At 51.0% G+C, this 13,456-nt stretch overlaps 1 protein-coding gene across 1 annotated transcript in view; it reads left to right on the top strand.

Moving 5' to 3' along the window:
- zfpm1 (zinc finger protein, FOG family member 1) overlaps nucleotides 1-11,962 on the top strand; it is a 64,113-nt gene extending 52,151 nt beyond the window's left edge. The window contains exons 5-9 of the mRNA XM_027018013.2: nucleotides 4,189-4,291; nucleotides 5,283-5,501; nucleotides 6,525-6,755; nucleotides 7,228-7,455; nucleotides 7,675-11,962. Of these exons, the coding sequence (XP_026873814.2) occupies nucleotides 4,189-4,291; nucleotides 5,283-5,501; nucleotides 6,525-6,755; nucleotides 7,228-7,455; nucleotides 7,675-9,998 (3,105 nt within the window). The 3' untranslated portion in view covers nucleotides 9,999-11,962. The remainder of the gene's footprint in view (nucleotides 1-4,188; nucleotides 4,292-5,282; nucleotides 5,502-6,524; nucleotides 6,756-7,227; nucleotides 7,456-7,674) is intronic.
- Nucleotides 11,963-13,456: the final 1,494 nt, after the last annotated feature.

Here is a 13,456-nt window from a genome sequence, read left to right on the forward strand (position 1 = left end):
CCACTACCGCAACCGCTACCCCACAAAGCACGCGTGAAGGTGAGGCGCCGCTGACCCCGCCCTCTTAAGAGGGATTGTTTACCTTGCGTTCTATCGCTCTAGTTTATCTGCCTGCGGAGGGTTTCGGAGCGACACCTGCCTCCACGCGTGGTTTTCCCTTCCACCACCGGCCTTCATTATCCGCCCGGAGACGACCGCGCAAAGCGAGGCGAGACCCGGCCGGCTGAGAAGAGACGACTTTTGGGCCGGTCCCATTTGCGAAGGCGGAGGACGGCCCGGTGTGGGGCTCTGCGGCCTCTGCCGTCTCCCGGGGGAGGGAGAGAGGCTGGGGATCGGAATGACGAAGAAGCACAAATAGAAGGCAAGGCAGAGGAGGAGGAGATGAAGAGTGGCTGGTGTGCGCTCGCAACTGTGGTACGACAGGAAGGGTGAGCTAGGGAGAGAGAGAGAGAGCGAGAGAGAGAGAGAGCGGTAGATGAGGGAATGCCTTCCTTTATCTGTGGCGCTCATCAGCACCGGCATTGGAGCTGCTTTCCAGGAGTGCCTCACTCTCCAATCTCTTATCTTTTCTGCTTTAAGTATTGCAGTTTTATATTTTTACATGTCATTTGCATGCAGCTCATCAAACCCTGTTTCTGTTTTCTTGGAGGCATGTGTGTGTGTGTGTGTGTGTGTGTGTGTGTGTGCTTGCGGCTCAGGTGTGCGCACGTTTGAGTGTGTGTGTGTGTGTGTGTGCGCGCTCGCAGCTCAGGTGTGCGCATGTTTGAATGCATGCTGTGTGTGTGTGTGAGAGAGAGAGAGAGAGAGGGCTACTGAAAGTAAAAAAGTAGAGAACAAGAAAAGAATGTGTGCGTATCAGAGGGGGAGAAGCGGATGAGAGAAGCTTTCTGATTATTATCTTCCTTCCTTTTCTTTTCTGTATTTTTGGAGGATTCACACACTGACCTCTTTGTTTAGGACAGTGTGCACTCTCCTGTACACCCTTTCAGGAAAGAACCCATTTCCTGTAGAGGAGAGATAGAGAGTGGGGCAGGCAGAGGGGAGGAGGGGAGAGAGAGGGATGTGCAGAGAGATCGGGGGAGATAGAGCCCAGGGCTGGATAGCGAGGACACGATGACAAAGACGCGCTTGGAACATGGAAAGTGCCACAGACAGACGGGAACGGGCAGGAATCAGGAGACAGACAGACAGAGACATGAGAGAATAGGGAGGAGTGAAAGGTTGAGCTGGTCGTGTGTCCTGAGGTCAGAAAGGCCAGCGGACCACAACCTAACGTCAGAGAGACAGACAGACAGACAGAGGAGGACGGGGTCTGGTCTAAAGGAAGCCAGCACGTGTACAATCAACCGTTAGCGCCCGGAGTTCTTCCTCACTGCCAACATCACCATGGAACCCAAACGGAATGCGCCCAGTCCGAGACGCTCCACGCCGTGCTTTCTCGAGGTGGGGTGGGGGTGGGGGTGGGGGGGGATGATTACTTCCATCTCCCTGGGTGAAGAGGGGAAATGACATCAGCTCTGCATCATTTGCATTTAACGTTTATCCATGTGAGAGAGGGGCGGTTTGGGGAGTGATAAGACCCAGTTTGGGGGTTCAGTGCTCTGTGGGTGTGTGTGTGTGTGTGTGTGTGGTTCAGATGGGACTTGTGGGACGTGTGTGTGCCTGAGAAAGCAAATTTATTATGTGCATTAGAATGGTGTTGATAGTAACATGAATTGGGGATGAGAGTATGCAGTTTGTGTGTGTGTGTGTGTGTGTGTGTGCGTCTCTTAATATCAGACCAAATAATAAGATTGACTATCGTCTGAGCCACAGCAGTCCGGGGATCAGGCAGATTAAAACGCGGCCGCTCGGATTAATATTCATGAGGGGGTTGTGGTCTGGGATGAGGGGACGTAGACTGCACCTCAAAGACTCTTATACTGAAGAGCGTAGAGCAGAGCACCCCAGCCTGGGGGGGTTGGGGGGGGAGAGAGAGAGAGAGAGGGAGGAACCGCCCTCTGAACCCTCCTCTGGAAACCCTGTGGGCGGCACTGATGGACTATCCTTCTGCATTTTAAATTCCAACAGTTTCCTCGACAAATATACAAATGTAGTGAAGAAAGAGGAAGTCACACTTTATACTATATACAGTACGATCAACAAGTCCAACCAGCACAAAACCAGCAGCGCGTCGTGTGGTACTGGCCTCCCGCACTGGTGGGCTGGGATACGCCGACGTCCTGGACCTGAGTGTCAGGTTCTGTCCCGTTTTAAAAACTGCTCATTGTCTCCGCGCCTTATACAGAGTGATCTGATTTGATTACTGCTGGCTGAATGATGAACCCAGCACTGTTTTGTGACCGAGTGCTCTTCAGAAGCTTCCTGGGTCGACCCGGTTCGCCGGTCCGGTCCCGGTACCTGCTGACGTTCCCGTGTGCTTGGGCGGCTGGCTGGAGCTCCTCCGCCCCACTCGGGTTTGCAGCTTGCCTCGTCGCTTAGCGCGTTACCTCGGCACGCGTGCCCTTCCACAGTCCGGCCGATCCTTCAGCCGAAAGAGAAGGAAGGAGGGGAGAGAGAGAGAGAGAGAGAGAGAGGGGAGAGAGAGAGAGAGAGAGAGAGAGAGAGAAGGAGAGAGAGAGAAGGAGGAGGAGGAGGAGGAGGAGGAAGGGGGCGAAGTGAAGGCGTTTCATCTGGGAGCGAACACGGCCGTGCTTGTCGGGCCGAGCGGGGCCGCTGACCAGGTCGCCCTCCGCCTTTGTGCAACCCAAAGTCGAGTCGTGTTAAATGAGTTTGAAATTAGCAGCAGAACGCGACGCTCACGGCAGCCGCGGCTCCGGCGTCGAGTTTCAAATTAAAACAAAAGGATCCCTATCTGCTTATCGGCGCTGGTCCGCCGCGAAATACAATACGCATCGTATCTTCAGGCAAGAACAGACAGAATTAGACAGAAACCCTTCAGCCGTCCTCCATGGTTGCTTCTCTCATCTCGCTGCCCCAGCGCCTCATCGCGTCTCCGTATCCTCTGAAAAGACGCCTTTCATATGCTTCAGCCTTTAAAGTTGAGTCGGCATCGTGACGGGCATGTCCCGGCACACCCCCCCCCCCCCCCCGCCCCACGAGGTGGTGGGCGTAATGCCGGGAAGTGAGTGTGGTGCCCCCCGGTCCAGGGCACGGCCTGCCCTGGGGAACTGCTGCCACCTACTGGAGCTGACAGGTCTTACGCGTCATCCTGTGTGATCACTGAATGTGAAGCTTGTTCTTAGTGGCCAGTGCATTTATTTCATCGTTCAATGTGACTGGTACGAACACATTCAAAGTCTTTAGTCTGTGGTGTGACCTTTTTAATGTGCTAGTTATTGTCCATGCAATGCAATGGTGAGATTAATAGATTCCGGTCAGTGATTTTGTGTGTGTGTGTGTGTGTGTGTGTGTGTGTGCATACATACATATATCATGATAAGGTTGTGGGAATGATATGGATGTGTGTGTGTGTGTGAGTGTGTACATACATACATATATCATGATAAGGTTGTGGGAATGTGTGTGTGTGTGTGTGTGTGTGTGTGTGTGTGAGAGAGTGTACATGTGCATACATATATACATCATGATAAGGTGGAAAGGACACACATGGGCCCCGAACAGACCAGGTGTGTTTACACTAATATTCCCCAGCAACCATAGATGTACATGTACACACACACACACACACAAACACACAGCTTTGTCTGTTCAGACATGACTGAAATATCTCCTTTCCACTGCCCTCTTTGGGGTTGTTTCCGGGGTCATTTCCTTGCTTTTTGTCCTGTTCGAATGCCCCGTTCTGGGGTGCTTTCCTTTCTCTTTACCCCATCTGACTGCCCTCTCTGGGGGTTCCCTTTCCTTTTTATCTCCTTTGCCCTGCCCTGCGGCAGGCGTCTGTTAGGAGACCCTCCCTTTAAAAGGATCCCTGTAATGTAGCGGACGTAGCCGTGAGGTAGCAGACCCGCGGTGACCTGCAGACCTCTGTCTCCACATTCACTCCCACACAGCTCCTAAAGTAAAATAGACTTTAAGTCATTATTCACGATTTATTAACAAAACGTTTGAAGTTTCTGCGATTTTAAATAGATTGTTGTTTGTTTATATAATATTTTTCATTGAATTTGTGGCAAATAAGTTAGACAGGCATTTTTGAGCTTCTTTCGTGTGTGTGTGTGTGTTTAGGGCACTCCACTGGCTCTGGTGTGTGAGGATGTGGACTACTGGATCACAAAGGTTCCTGTGACCTCCTGTTATTCAGAGGCCAACTGCACCATTTCCTGTCAAGGTACTGCACAGCCTCAGAACTCCGACAGCAAAACCCAACCTTTGTACCGCCGACGAGAAACCGAGTGCTGAATTCAGTTTAGCCGCCACTCAAACTCACGTCCCCTTTAAGAATCGAGTCCCGGTTCACGTGTGTTCACTGAAAGGAAGAGGTTCACTACACATTATATGACTGCGTTTGTCAAGCCCATCAGTGTTGAGAATAGTTTGAGAATCACCAGCATTATGGTTTTTATATAAATACAATTGTTTTCTCTTTTTGATTTAAAAAAAATTTGAAAAATATTTTTTGATTTCTTTTGTTTCACAAAACGTCAGGTGTGCACGCGCGTTCATTATCTCGGCATCGTGTGACAACAAGCATGAACGTTTTCTGATTCTGTCATTAGGAACAGAATATGTTTAATTTTATTGACTAAACAAGCATAATGTTACTCAAATTATTGTTCAATAAATGAAACAATGTAAACTTGTAGATGAAACACTAATATTTCAAAAAGTGATGGGGACAAAACCAACCATTTCAGAGAGAGTGGTGGTGATGTGTCCCCGGCATCAATGACGGCTATGCCTTCAGACCCCTGCAGGATATCTGTCATCTTACTCAATGTATAATGACCCTTAAAAGACACTGGCACAGTGTTTAAGAAGAGAGAGCAACTATCAAATGCTCCTAACTGGGAGTCTAAAGTGATGGTTCTTATGCACCCACAAACCCTATCTGTTTTCAGTTGCAGCTGATGAATTTCATTTGCAAGGTGCTACGTGCACCCTGCAGATACTCTTATCCAAAGCAACTTACAATTATGACTGAGTACAACTGGAGTATTTGAGGGTTAAGGGTCTTACTCAGGGGCCCAACAGTGGGAACTTGGCAGTGGTGGGGCTTGAACTAGCAACTGTGAATTACTAGTCAAGTATCTTAGCCACTGACCCACTGTGTTATCCAACTTTGCTTCCCACCTGAAATGTCGTGGTGTTTTGTTTCTCAGGTGATGGTCTGCTCTGTAAGCTCAATCAAGACCTCCGCAGGGGAGATGCTCTGGTAGCCACACTGTCGAGGCCGGCCACTGGTCGGCCATCCACTACGCAGACCCACAATGCACCAGTGAAAGAGGAGCCTACGTATGCAGCAGCCCCGCCCTCTGAGATCCAGCTCCTCCCACAGCAGGCCGGCATGGCTGCCATCTTGGCGACTGCCGTCATTAACAGTGAGTCGCAACTCGTGATCTATTGTTCAAAAATACCTAAAAACAAAAACTTTACTTACCCCTTGGTGTGTGTTGATTCATGTGTGATGAATTTTTACATCAGTATTGCACGTTTCTTACGTTTCCCAGTCTTAGTCGAATCTTAAACACCAGCTTGTTGAAACTGTCTTGCTAAAGTGGTAAATTAACGGAATCGCACAGGTTTCTCAGTCATTTGACCATTTCAGTCATCACCAGGAGGTGGCAGTATTGTCTCAGATGAGAGGGTGTGCCTGTCAGACATTCTTAACTGGTTGGAGTACATTTCTCTGTCACATTTTCTCTCTCTCTCTCTCTCTCTCTCTCTCTCTCTCTCTCTCTCTCTCTCTCTCTCTCTCTCTCTCTCTCTCTGCCATATTGCGAGTGTTGGGAGTTTGGAGGAGTCAGCTGTGCTGTGATTAGAACGTGATTAAGCCCAGTAAACGGAGCTAAAGGATAATGCACGATCAGTCTCCTCAGGCAGCCATGTTGAAAGTGGACCGGTAATTAGGGAGCACTGTGGTCATTATCAAATATAGTACGTTCAGTGTACCCGGACACTACATCAGCCCAATCACACACACACACACAAGCGGTTGCCTTGGAGATGACGTTGACGTCCCTGTTCCGAAATGTGTTGGTGTGTGTGTCATGTCTTGTGTGGGGTGGGTTTATATGTAGTTGTGTTAGGTGTCCTCGTTGAAGGCCACGTTGTGATGTGTTTGAATGAACTGCATCATTACTTAATATAAAGATCTAAAAGGAACTTGCATAAGGCTCCCAACACAACATAAAGACACAATAAACTACTTAACCATAAAATCCCATAAAAGTGGGTATGCGTGGACGTCCTGTGTCCCACACACAACCTGAGACACGAAAGTCCCGCATTTTTTGCGGTACAAATACACCGCATAAACACTTGCATGCCGTGCCATACCAAGAGTCGCCCCAGTCGGGTTGTTTTGTGGCGTTGAACTGTGTTGGCGCTGGGCTTTGTTCCAGAGGACGTCTTCCCTTGCAAAGACTGTGGCATCTGGTACAGGAGCGAGAGGAACCTCCAAGCCCACCTCATGTACTACTGCGCCAGTCGGCAGAAGCAGAAGACCACCGCGTCCCCGCCTCAGGACAAACCCAAGGACACCTACCCCAACGAGAGGGTGTGTCCCTTCCCCCAGTGCAACAAGACTTGCCCCAGTGCCAGCTCTCTGGAGATCCACATGAGGACACACAGTGGTGAGGCCTCGCCTCTCACTCTTTTACCTCGCCTCTCACTCTTTTACCTCGCCTCTCACTCTTTTATCTCGCTTCTCACTCTTTTACCTCGCCTCTCACTCTTTTACCTCGCCTCTCACTCTTTTACCTCGCCTCTCCTTCCCCTCACTTCAGTTCTCTCACTCATTCACCTCGCTTGTTTTTTCTCGTCTGTCTTCTCTCAAACTCAAATTCAGATGTGCTTTATTGCCATGACAAGTGTCTGTTATGGAAGTTACAGATGTATGTTGGTTAGAGTAATAATTAATTAATAACATAAATCAAATAACCGTAAATGAAATAAAACTAAAGTAGCTAATTATTAAATTGAAATACAGCCTGAACGTAGGCGTCAATCATTTCTAGGACTATATCATCTCACTGGCCCTATTGATCGTTCATGAAATATTCATGTTCCTTGCTGTGTGTGTGTGTGTGTGTGTGTGTGCTCCAGGCGAGCGTCCATTTGTGTGTTTGATCTGCCTATCAGCGTTCACCACCAAGGCCAACTGCGAACGGCACCTCAAGGTTCACACGGACACGCTGAACGGCGTGTGCCATGGCTGCGGGTTCGTATCAACCACACGGGACATCCTCTACAGCCACTTAGTCACCAGCCACATGGTGTGCCAGCCGGGCTCGCGCAGTGAGGTTTACTCCCCCAAAGTGGCGCTGGCGTCGGGTAAGCAGTCCAGCCAGCACGGCGTTGCTCGGCAACACTCAGACCCGCATTCTAGAATTCACAGTCTGCTTCTTGAACCAAGTCTGGAGCTCCCAGTGTTCTGCTCTTACTCCCAGCTTAATGATCCCTGTTTTAAAGCCAGTTAAACTGGTTTGACATTACGTTAGCCTCCCTCGTGGGCCTTCAGTTTCTCTCTGTTTCTTTTCCTGTCCCGAGCAGGTCTGAGTCCGGGGGATTCTGGCGTGGTGCTGAAGTGTCAGGTGTGTGGCTTCGCGGCGGACACCCCCGCGCTTCTCCAGCAGCATGTTCACACCCACCTGGAGCTCCGGGTCCCGGCCGAAAGGAGCCCCGCGCCCCAGCGGAGCAGCACGCCCGCGTCGGAGCTCCCAGAGGCCCCGGATGGCGAGCGGACGGCCAGTGTGCCCAGGCCGAGCTCCTCCAGCCCGGAAGCCCGCGCCGGTTCTGCTGCCTCCCGCGGGCGCAGCCCCCCGGAGCCGCTGAGCATCAAGGAGGAGCCACGCTCCGATTCCGAGGGAGACGCGAGGGATGTGGCGAGGGAGGGCGATCGCCACAGGAAGCACGCCAAGGGAGGCTCGCCTCATCCCGCCTCGCCTAAGAGCCCGCCGGCTGTGGCCGTGAAGACGGAGCCCACTAGTCCCACCCCGGGCTGCAGCCCTGTGCACCCGGGTGCAGGGGCGCCCGTGCCAGCAGGAGCAGCCGTGTTTCTGCCCCAATACCTCTTCAGTTCCGAGGCTGCCATCATGCCACAGGCATCGGAGATCCTGGCCAAGATGTCTGAGATGGTTCACAGCAGGCTGAAGCAGGGTCAGGGCCCAGCGTCCACACAGCAGGGCTTCTACCCCACAGGCTCTCCCGCTGGTGTCCCAAAGGGGGCGACGTGCTTCGAGTGTGACATCACATTCAACAACATCAACAACTATTATGCCCACAAGAGGCTGTACTGCTCCAGCAGGCACCAGCAAGGGGAGGGGGCAGGCCCGGCGAAGGACAGCCCTGTGCCAACGGCGCCCCCCGGAGGTCCCGACGCCTCTCCGCAGGCCGGACCGGGCAGTCGCGCCGCCTCGGCCTCGCCCGGTCACTCAGACCCTGCAGCGGCCGGCTCGGCCACGGACGCCAAGCCGGCAGAGGTGAAAAGCGAGACCCCGGGGCCGAAGGACGCGGCCTGCTCGTCTTCCTCGGAGGGCGAGGGCGGGGGAGGGGGCCGGGCGAGCGAGGGCAGCCAGAGCCCCGGCGGCTCGGCCGAGGACCCCGAAGAGGACCCCACGCGCACTTACTGCCAGGCGTGCAACATCCGCTTCAGCAGACACGAGAACTACACGGTGCACAAGCGCTTCTACTGCGCCTCGCGCCACGACCCCTCCAACCAGCGGCTGCTGCCGGGCAAGGCCACCTTCCTGCCCCAGCCTGTCCGCACGCGCAAGCGCAAGAAGATGTACGAGATCCACATGGCGCGGAGCGAGGCGCTGGCCAACGCCACCGCCCTGTCCACCACGCCGGGTATGGCAGTCAAGCAGGAGGGCAACGGCTCCCCCTCCAGGTCGGCGTCGGCGTCCACCGCCGCTCGCTGCTCCAGTCCGGAGAGCGACGGCCCCATCGACCTGAGCAAGAAGCCCCGACTGAGAGAGACCACGAGGGGCAGCGGCATCTCTGCGCTGCCCCTCACGGACTACCACAAGTGCACGGCCTGTAGCATTAGCTTCAACAGCATCGAGAACTACCTAGCCCACAAGACGTACTACTGCCCTGCCACCACCTTACAACCCCACACACTGGAGCAGCTGCAGAGGTTGAAGAGGCCCGTGTCCACCTCGCCCAAGAGCCGGGGCCCCGACCTGCATCCGGATGCCAAGGGCCATCAGACGGGGAAGTCCACCGCTGTCCCCGCTAGCCTGGCCCTGCCCGGCCCGGATGCCGTGCCCGTGACGAAAGCCCCCGGCACTCCTCCCGTGGTTTGCCCCTACTGCCCTCCCAACCGAGCAGTGACCTCTGACCTGATGGAGCACTTCCGCACGGCTCACGGCCTGGTCCTCTCGCTGCAGCCGGAGGCGGGGCCGGCCCACGTCAGTCCCGGCCCCGCCCTCAGCCCTGGGGACGGAGCCCCGCCCACCCCTCCCAAACCGGGCCCAAAGCCCCAGAGAGACAGCGTGAATGGCCGAGGCCGGAGGGACGCCGCCTCCCCCTCTAGCCCCCTGCTGAACGGGAGCACCGTGGGACATCCTCCCGCAGGGGGTGGGTCTCCCAAAGCGGCCCGTCCCGCTCTCTCGCCCACAGGCTCGATCCCTCTGACTGTGTCACCTGTGCCTGAAGCCTTGAGAGAGGTGGGCTCACGGGGCCACACCCCCACGCCTCTGCTCCTCCCAGAAAAAGCTCTAAACCACGCCCACGTAGCCCCGGCTGTGCCGCTGCAGAACGGGAACACTCGCTACTGTCGGCTGTGCAATATCAAGTTCAGTAGCCTCTCCACCTTCATCGCACACAAAAAGTACTACTGCTCCTCCCACAGTGCCGAGCACGTCAAGTGAGCCCACCCCCACACCCCTGCTCTCAACTCTTGCAAGTGCCAAGTGCCACGCCCACAAGTGGCATGGCCCCGCCCAGTTCAGACAGTGTAAAAAAGTGGGACTGTTACTAACCAGATGCTGAGGTTGCCATGCCAACCCTGCTGTTCTTGGTATTGTTACTATGGTAACTTATTGCTCGTTATGGGTCAAGTTTATAATACACTAAATGATATGTGCTACCTGCACACAAACGTGTGCCCCAGTGACTAACACCCATCCAAAATCCTCCTTGTTCACACGAGTTTATCCCATTTAGGACATCTTCTGATGGGATGCTAGGGCCGACATTTATCACCAGTAATTCACTTTGTTTTAAACACTCACACATATGAAGATGATGATGGTAATTCGCTGGCTGTGTTGTGTCCCCTACCAATTGTAATTTTCCTGAGCCATTAACATGTGATCAGTCGTTAATTTGGGGGAAATACTGCCCCCTAGTGGACTTGTATGATTCATCAGGCCTCTCTTTTTTTTTTTTTTAATGACGTGCTGAGAAATGTTCTTGTCCATACACTGAAACAGATTTTGTACGGGGAAGAAAGCCCAAGTAGCTGGATAGATGCTGATTTCCTGAAGTTACCAGTCGCATGTGGAATCTTGTGCAGACGGAAAATGTGAAACTTCTTAGTCCCCTTGACTCCACGCTCATTTCCCTTCCACATAATGCTACCTGGTTTTGTGTTTGTTTGTTTGTTTGTTTGTTTTCCCCAGAAAAAGATTATATTTTTGTTTGTATATTTTTTTCATACTGTCGATAGCAACCATTTCATTTCAGGCTTTAATGTGTTGTATGTTCTTGAGCATAGACGTGTGTCTTCTCTCAGTGATCTTTGGAACCCAGTACTCTCTTTGCTTTCCATAGCGTGTCAGCGTTGGTTGTGTCCAGTAGGTAAGTGTTGGTATAGTAGAAGAATGAGTGCATGGTGTTCATTCGCAGTATTTGCTCACTGCTCTGGTTCAGAGGTGTTAGAAGAGAGCACCGGGCCGTTAAGAATCCCTCGGGTCGACTGTCTCCGTTGTCCTAACGGCATGAGACAAAAACACCGTGGCTCTTTGGCCAAGACCTCTTCCTCTGGCCCGTTGTTCTGCTCCATCACCCTCCCTGACTCGGTGAATGGCGTCCATGTCTTTGAGTTGTTTGTTTCTTTTTATTTTGGCCCATAAATGAAGGTGAAGACACATCTGAGGTCTCTCACAGGCTGTAGGGTAACGGCGGTGGAAAAACACCAGCGAGTCCATGTGGTCTCCTGGCGTTCCCCACGGTCTCCCGGTGCTCTCTGGCGGCTCCACGTCTCCTTCTGACTCACTCATTGCTGCCCTGCAGGAGTGTGATTTGTAGTGAGCAGTGGCAGGTGGTCTCTCCTTGGTGGGCCCCCCCCCCACAGCCCCCTTGGCACACGGCACATGTATGTGCTTTTCCGTTATTCGTGGCGTTCCCGTTTCCCGGTGTTACACAGAGCAGGCGAGATTTCTGTGTCGTGGTGGATTTGAGATGGTGCTCCACCAGTTGTACTTCACGCAGGACTGTTTACGACACTTCTCCTCTTCTCTGATTGGCTAACAGTCACTGCTTCATGAGACCAGTGGTGAAAAAACCACTTTTACGTTCCGGTTTTCCCTTTTTATTGCACTGTGTTGTACAAAAAACTTTGCTGAATGTTTTAGTTTTAGAAGCTTTTTTTGTATTTCTGTTTTTACAGCACTTTTGGTTGTCTGAAGTTCCCCCCTGATGAAAACATTTTAAAACAACTTAGGGTTAATTAAGATATTTTGTGAATAATTACAAATGTTGTTGGAAAAATAATTATGAATGTCATATCTTTTTTTCCTTTCTTTTTCAATCTCTATGAAAAGTTCCACTACACACTTGTCCAAACTATGCATGGGAAAATAAAAGTCCTGGAGGACATTTAAAGTGCAAAGCCCCACTCACGTCTGTCCTCAAACACACACACACACACACATATTCTTTGTCTTTACAGAACTCCCACAATCTTCCACAGTATTCAGTCAAACGGGATATTCATGCAAGCACGAGCGTTTAACGTTCTGAGCACCCAGTTTTGTTCTTTGACTTGTGGTGGGTTTTTAGGACGAGCAAAACGAAATCCTGAGAATACGCTTTTCTGCTTTCATACCCACTCATGCAGATTCAAGGCCACACGTCTTTAATGCTTTATTAAATAAGCCCATGTGAAGCCCTGGGGAATTCAGACGAGTTTTCAGACACAAACCACATCAAAATTTGCAGAGATTAGCTTTTGTTTGAATATGAATTGCATGCTTGTAAAAAAAAAAAAAAAAAAGTTTTGAGAAATATACCTCTCTGATTTCATTGCCGCACATGAATCAGATGTGTGGGACATATCCTGCCTTTTAAAGTGAAAAATGAAGACATGCTAATGAAGACATGCTACGTGAGCTATACAGTCCCATACAGTCTCAAATGACGCACTTCACTGCTTAAACACAGAAGCAACTGAAACCGGTGCATTGCATGTGCACAGATGCTTTTAGTGACTTGGTCAGTGTCACGATTTCATTATTTAGTTTTACATTTTAGGTTGATTCCATACTCCCAAAATCAGCAATAAAACACCCAAACTGTAACCGCTAACGTGAGGGACAAAATGCCCACCAAGATCTTAACCATGTTAAAGGATACATTAATATATGCTTTATATATCATATATAAGCATGTTTTATTTATTTTCTATTGATATTTTAGCATTTGGTAAGTCTGCACTGCACACTGGTAAAGGAAACCTCCAATTTGAAGGTTTTCTTTCGTTGCGTGCCACAGCACCAAGAAATTTCTCGCCTCTTTGATGAACGTAGAAGCTCCTCAGATGCGTGATGGAAAGATTTCAAGATTAATCGAACGTCCTCACTACACACATCTCCTCACGTGGGAAAGCCTTCAATGTTCCTGTTTATTTTTGTATTCTGATTCGTATACTGCGATCGGTGCCCATTTCAAGAGCCTGAAATATGATGATTTCCTCGGTGATCGATGCATCCTGTTTCAGGTATTGCCAAGCAGCCACACTCCCTTTAGAACAGAGGCACACACTTCTCAGGTCGGAGAAACGTTCACTGTTGGACTTGCACCCGACTCTATACGCAGAGGGGAAAACTCGCTGGATTCTTACCACCCACTGGAACACTGACAGGAGGGAACCTTCAAACACCTTCTAGAAAATAATGCACCAATCACACAGCAAAGCATGTGAGAATTTTGTGAGTTTTCACATTCTGGGTCACTGTAAAATCAAAGCTTGTATTTGTTCCATGTTCTTTTTGTTGTGAACTGTGTGTCCTACATGCAGGACAAAATGCACATTTATGCTCGTCTGTCAGGGTAATACAGTGTGCTTAAATACTCCAGTATTTGCAATATCTGTACGTTTATGTAA

Source organism: Electrophorus electricus, chromosome 4, assembly GCF_013358815.1.
Source record: "Electrophorus electricus isolate fEleEle1 chromosome 4, fEleEle1.pri, whole genome shotgun sequence".
In the NCBI taxonomy this organism is placed as follows: Eukaryota; Metazoa; Chordata; class Actinopteri; order Gymnotiformes; family Gymnotidae; genus Electrophorus; species Electrophorus electricus.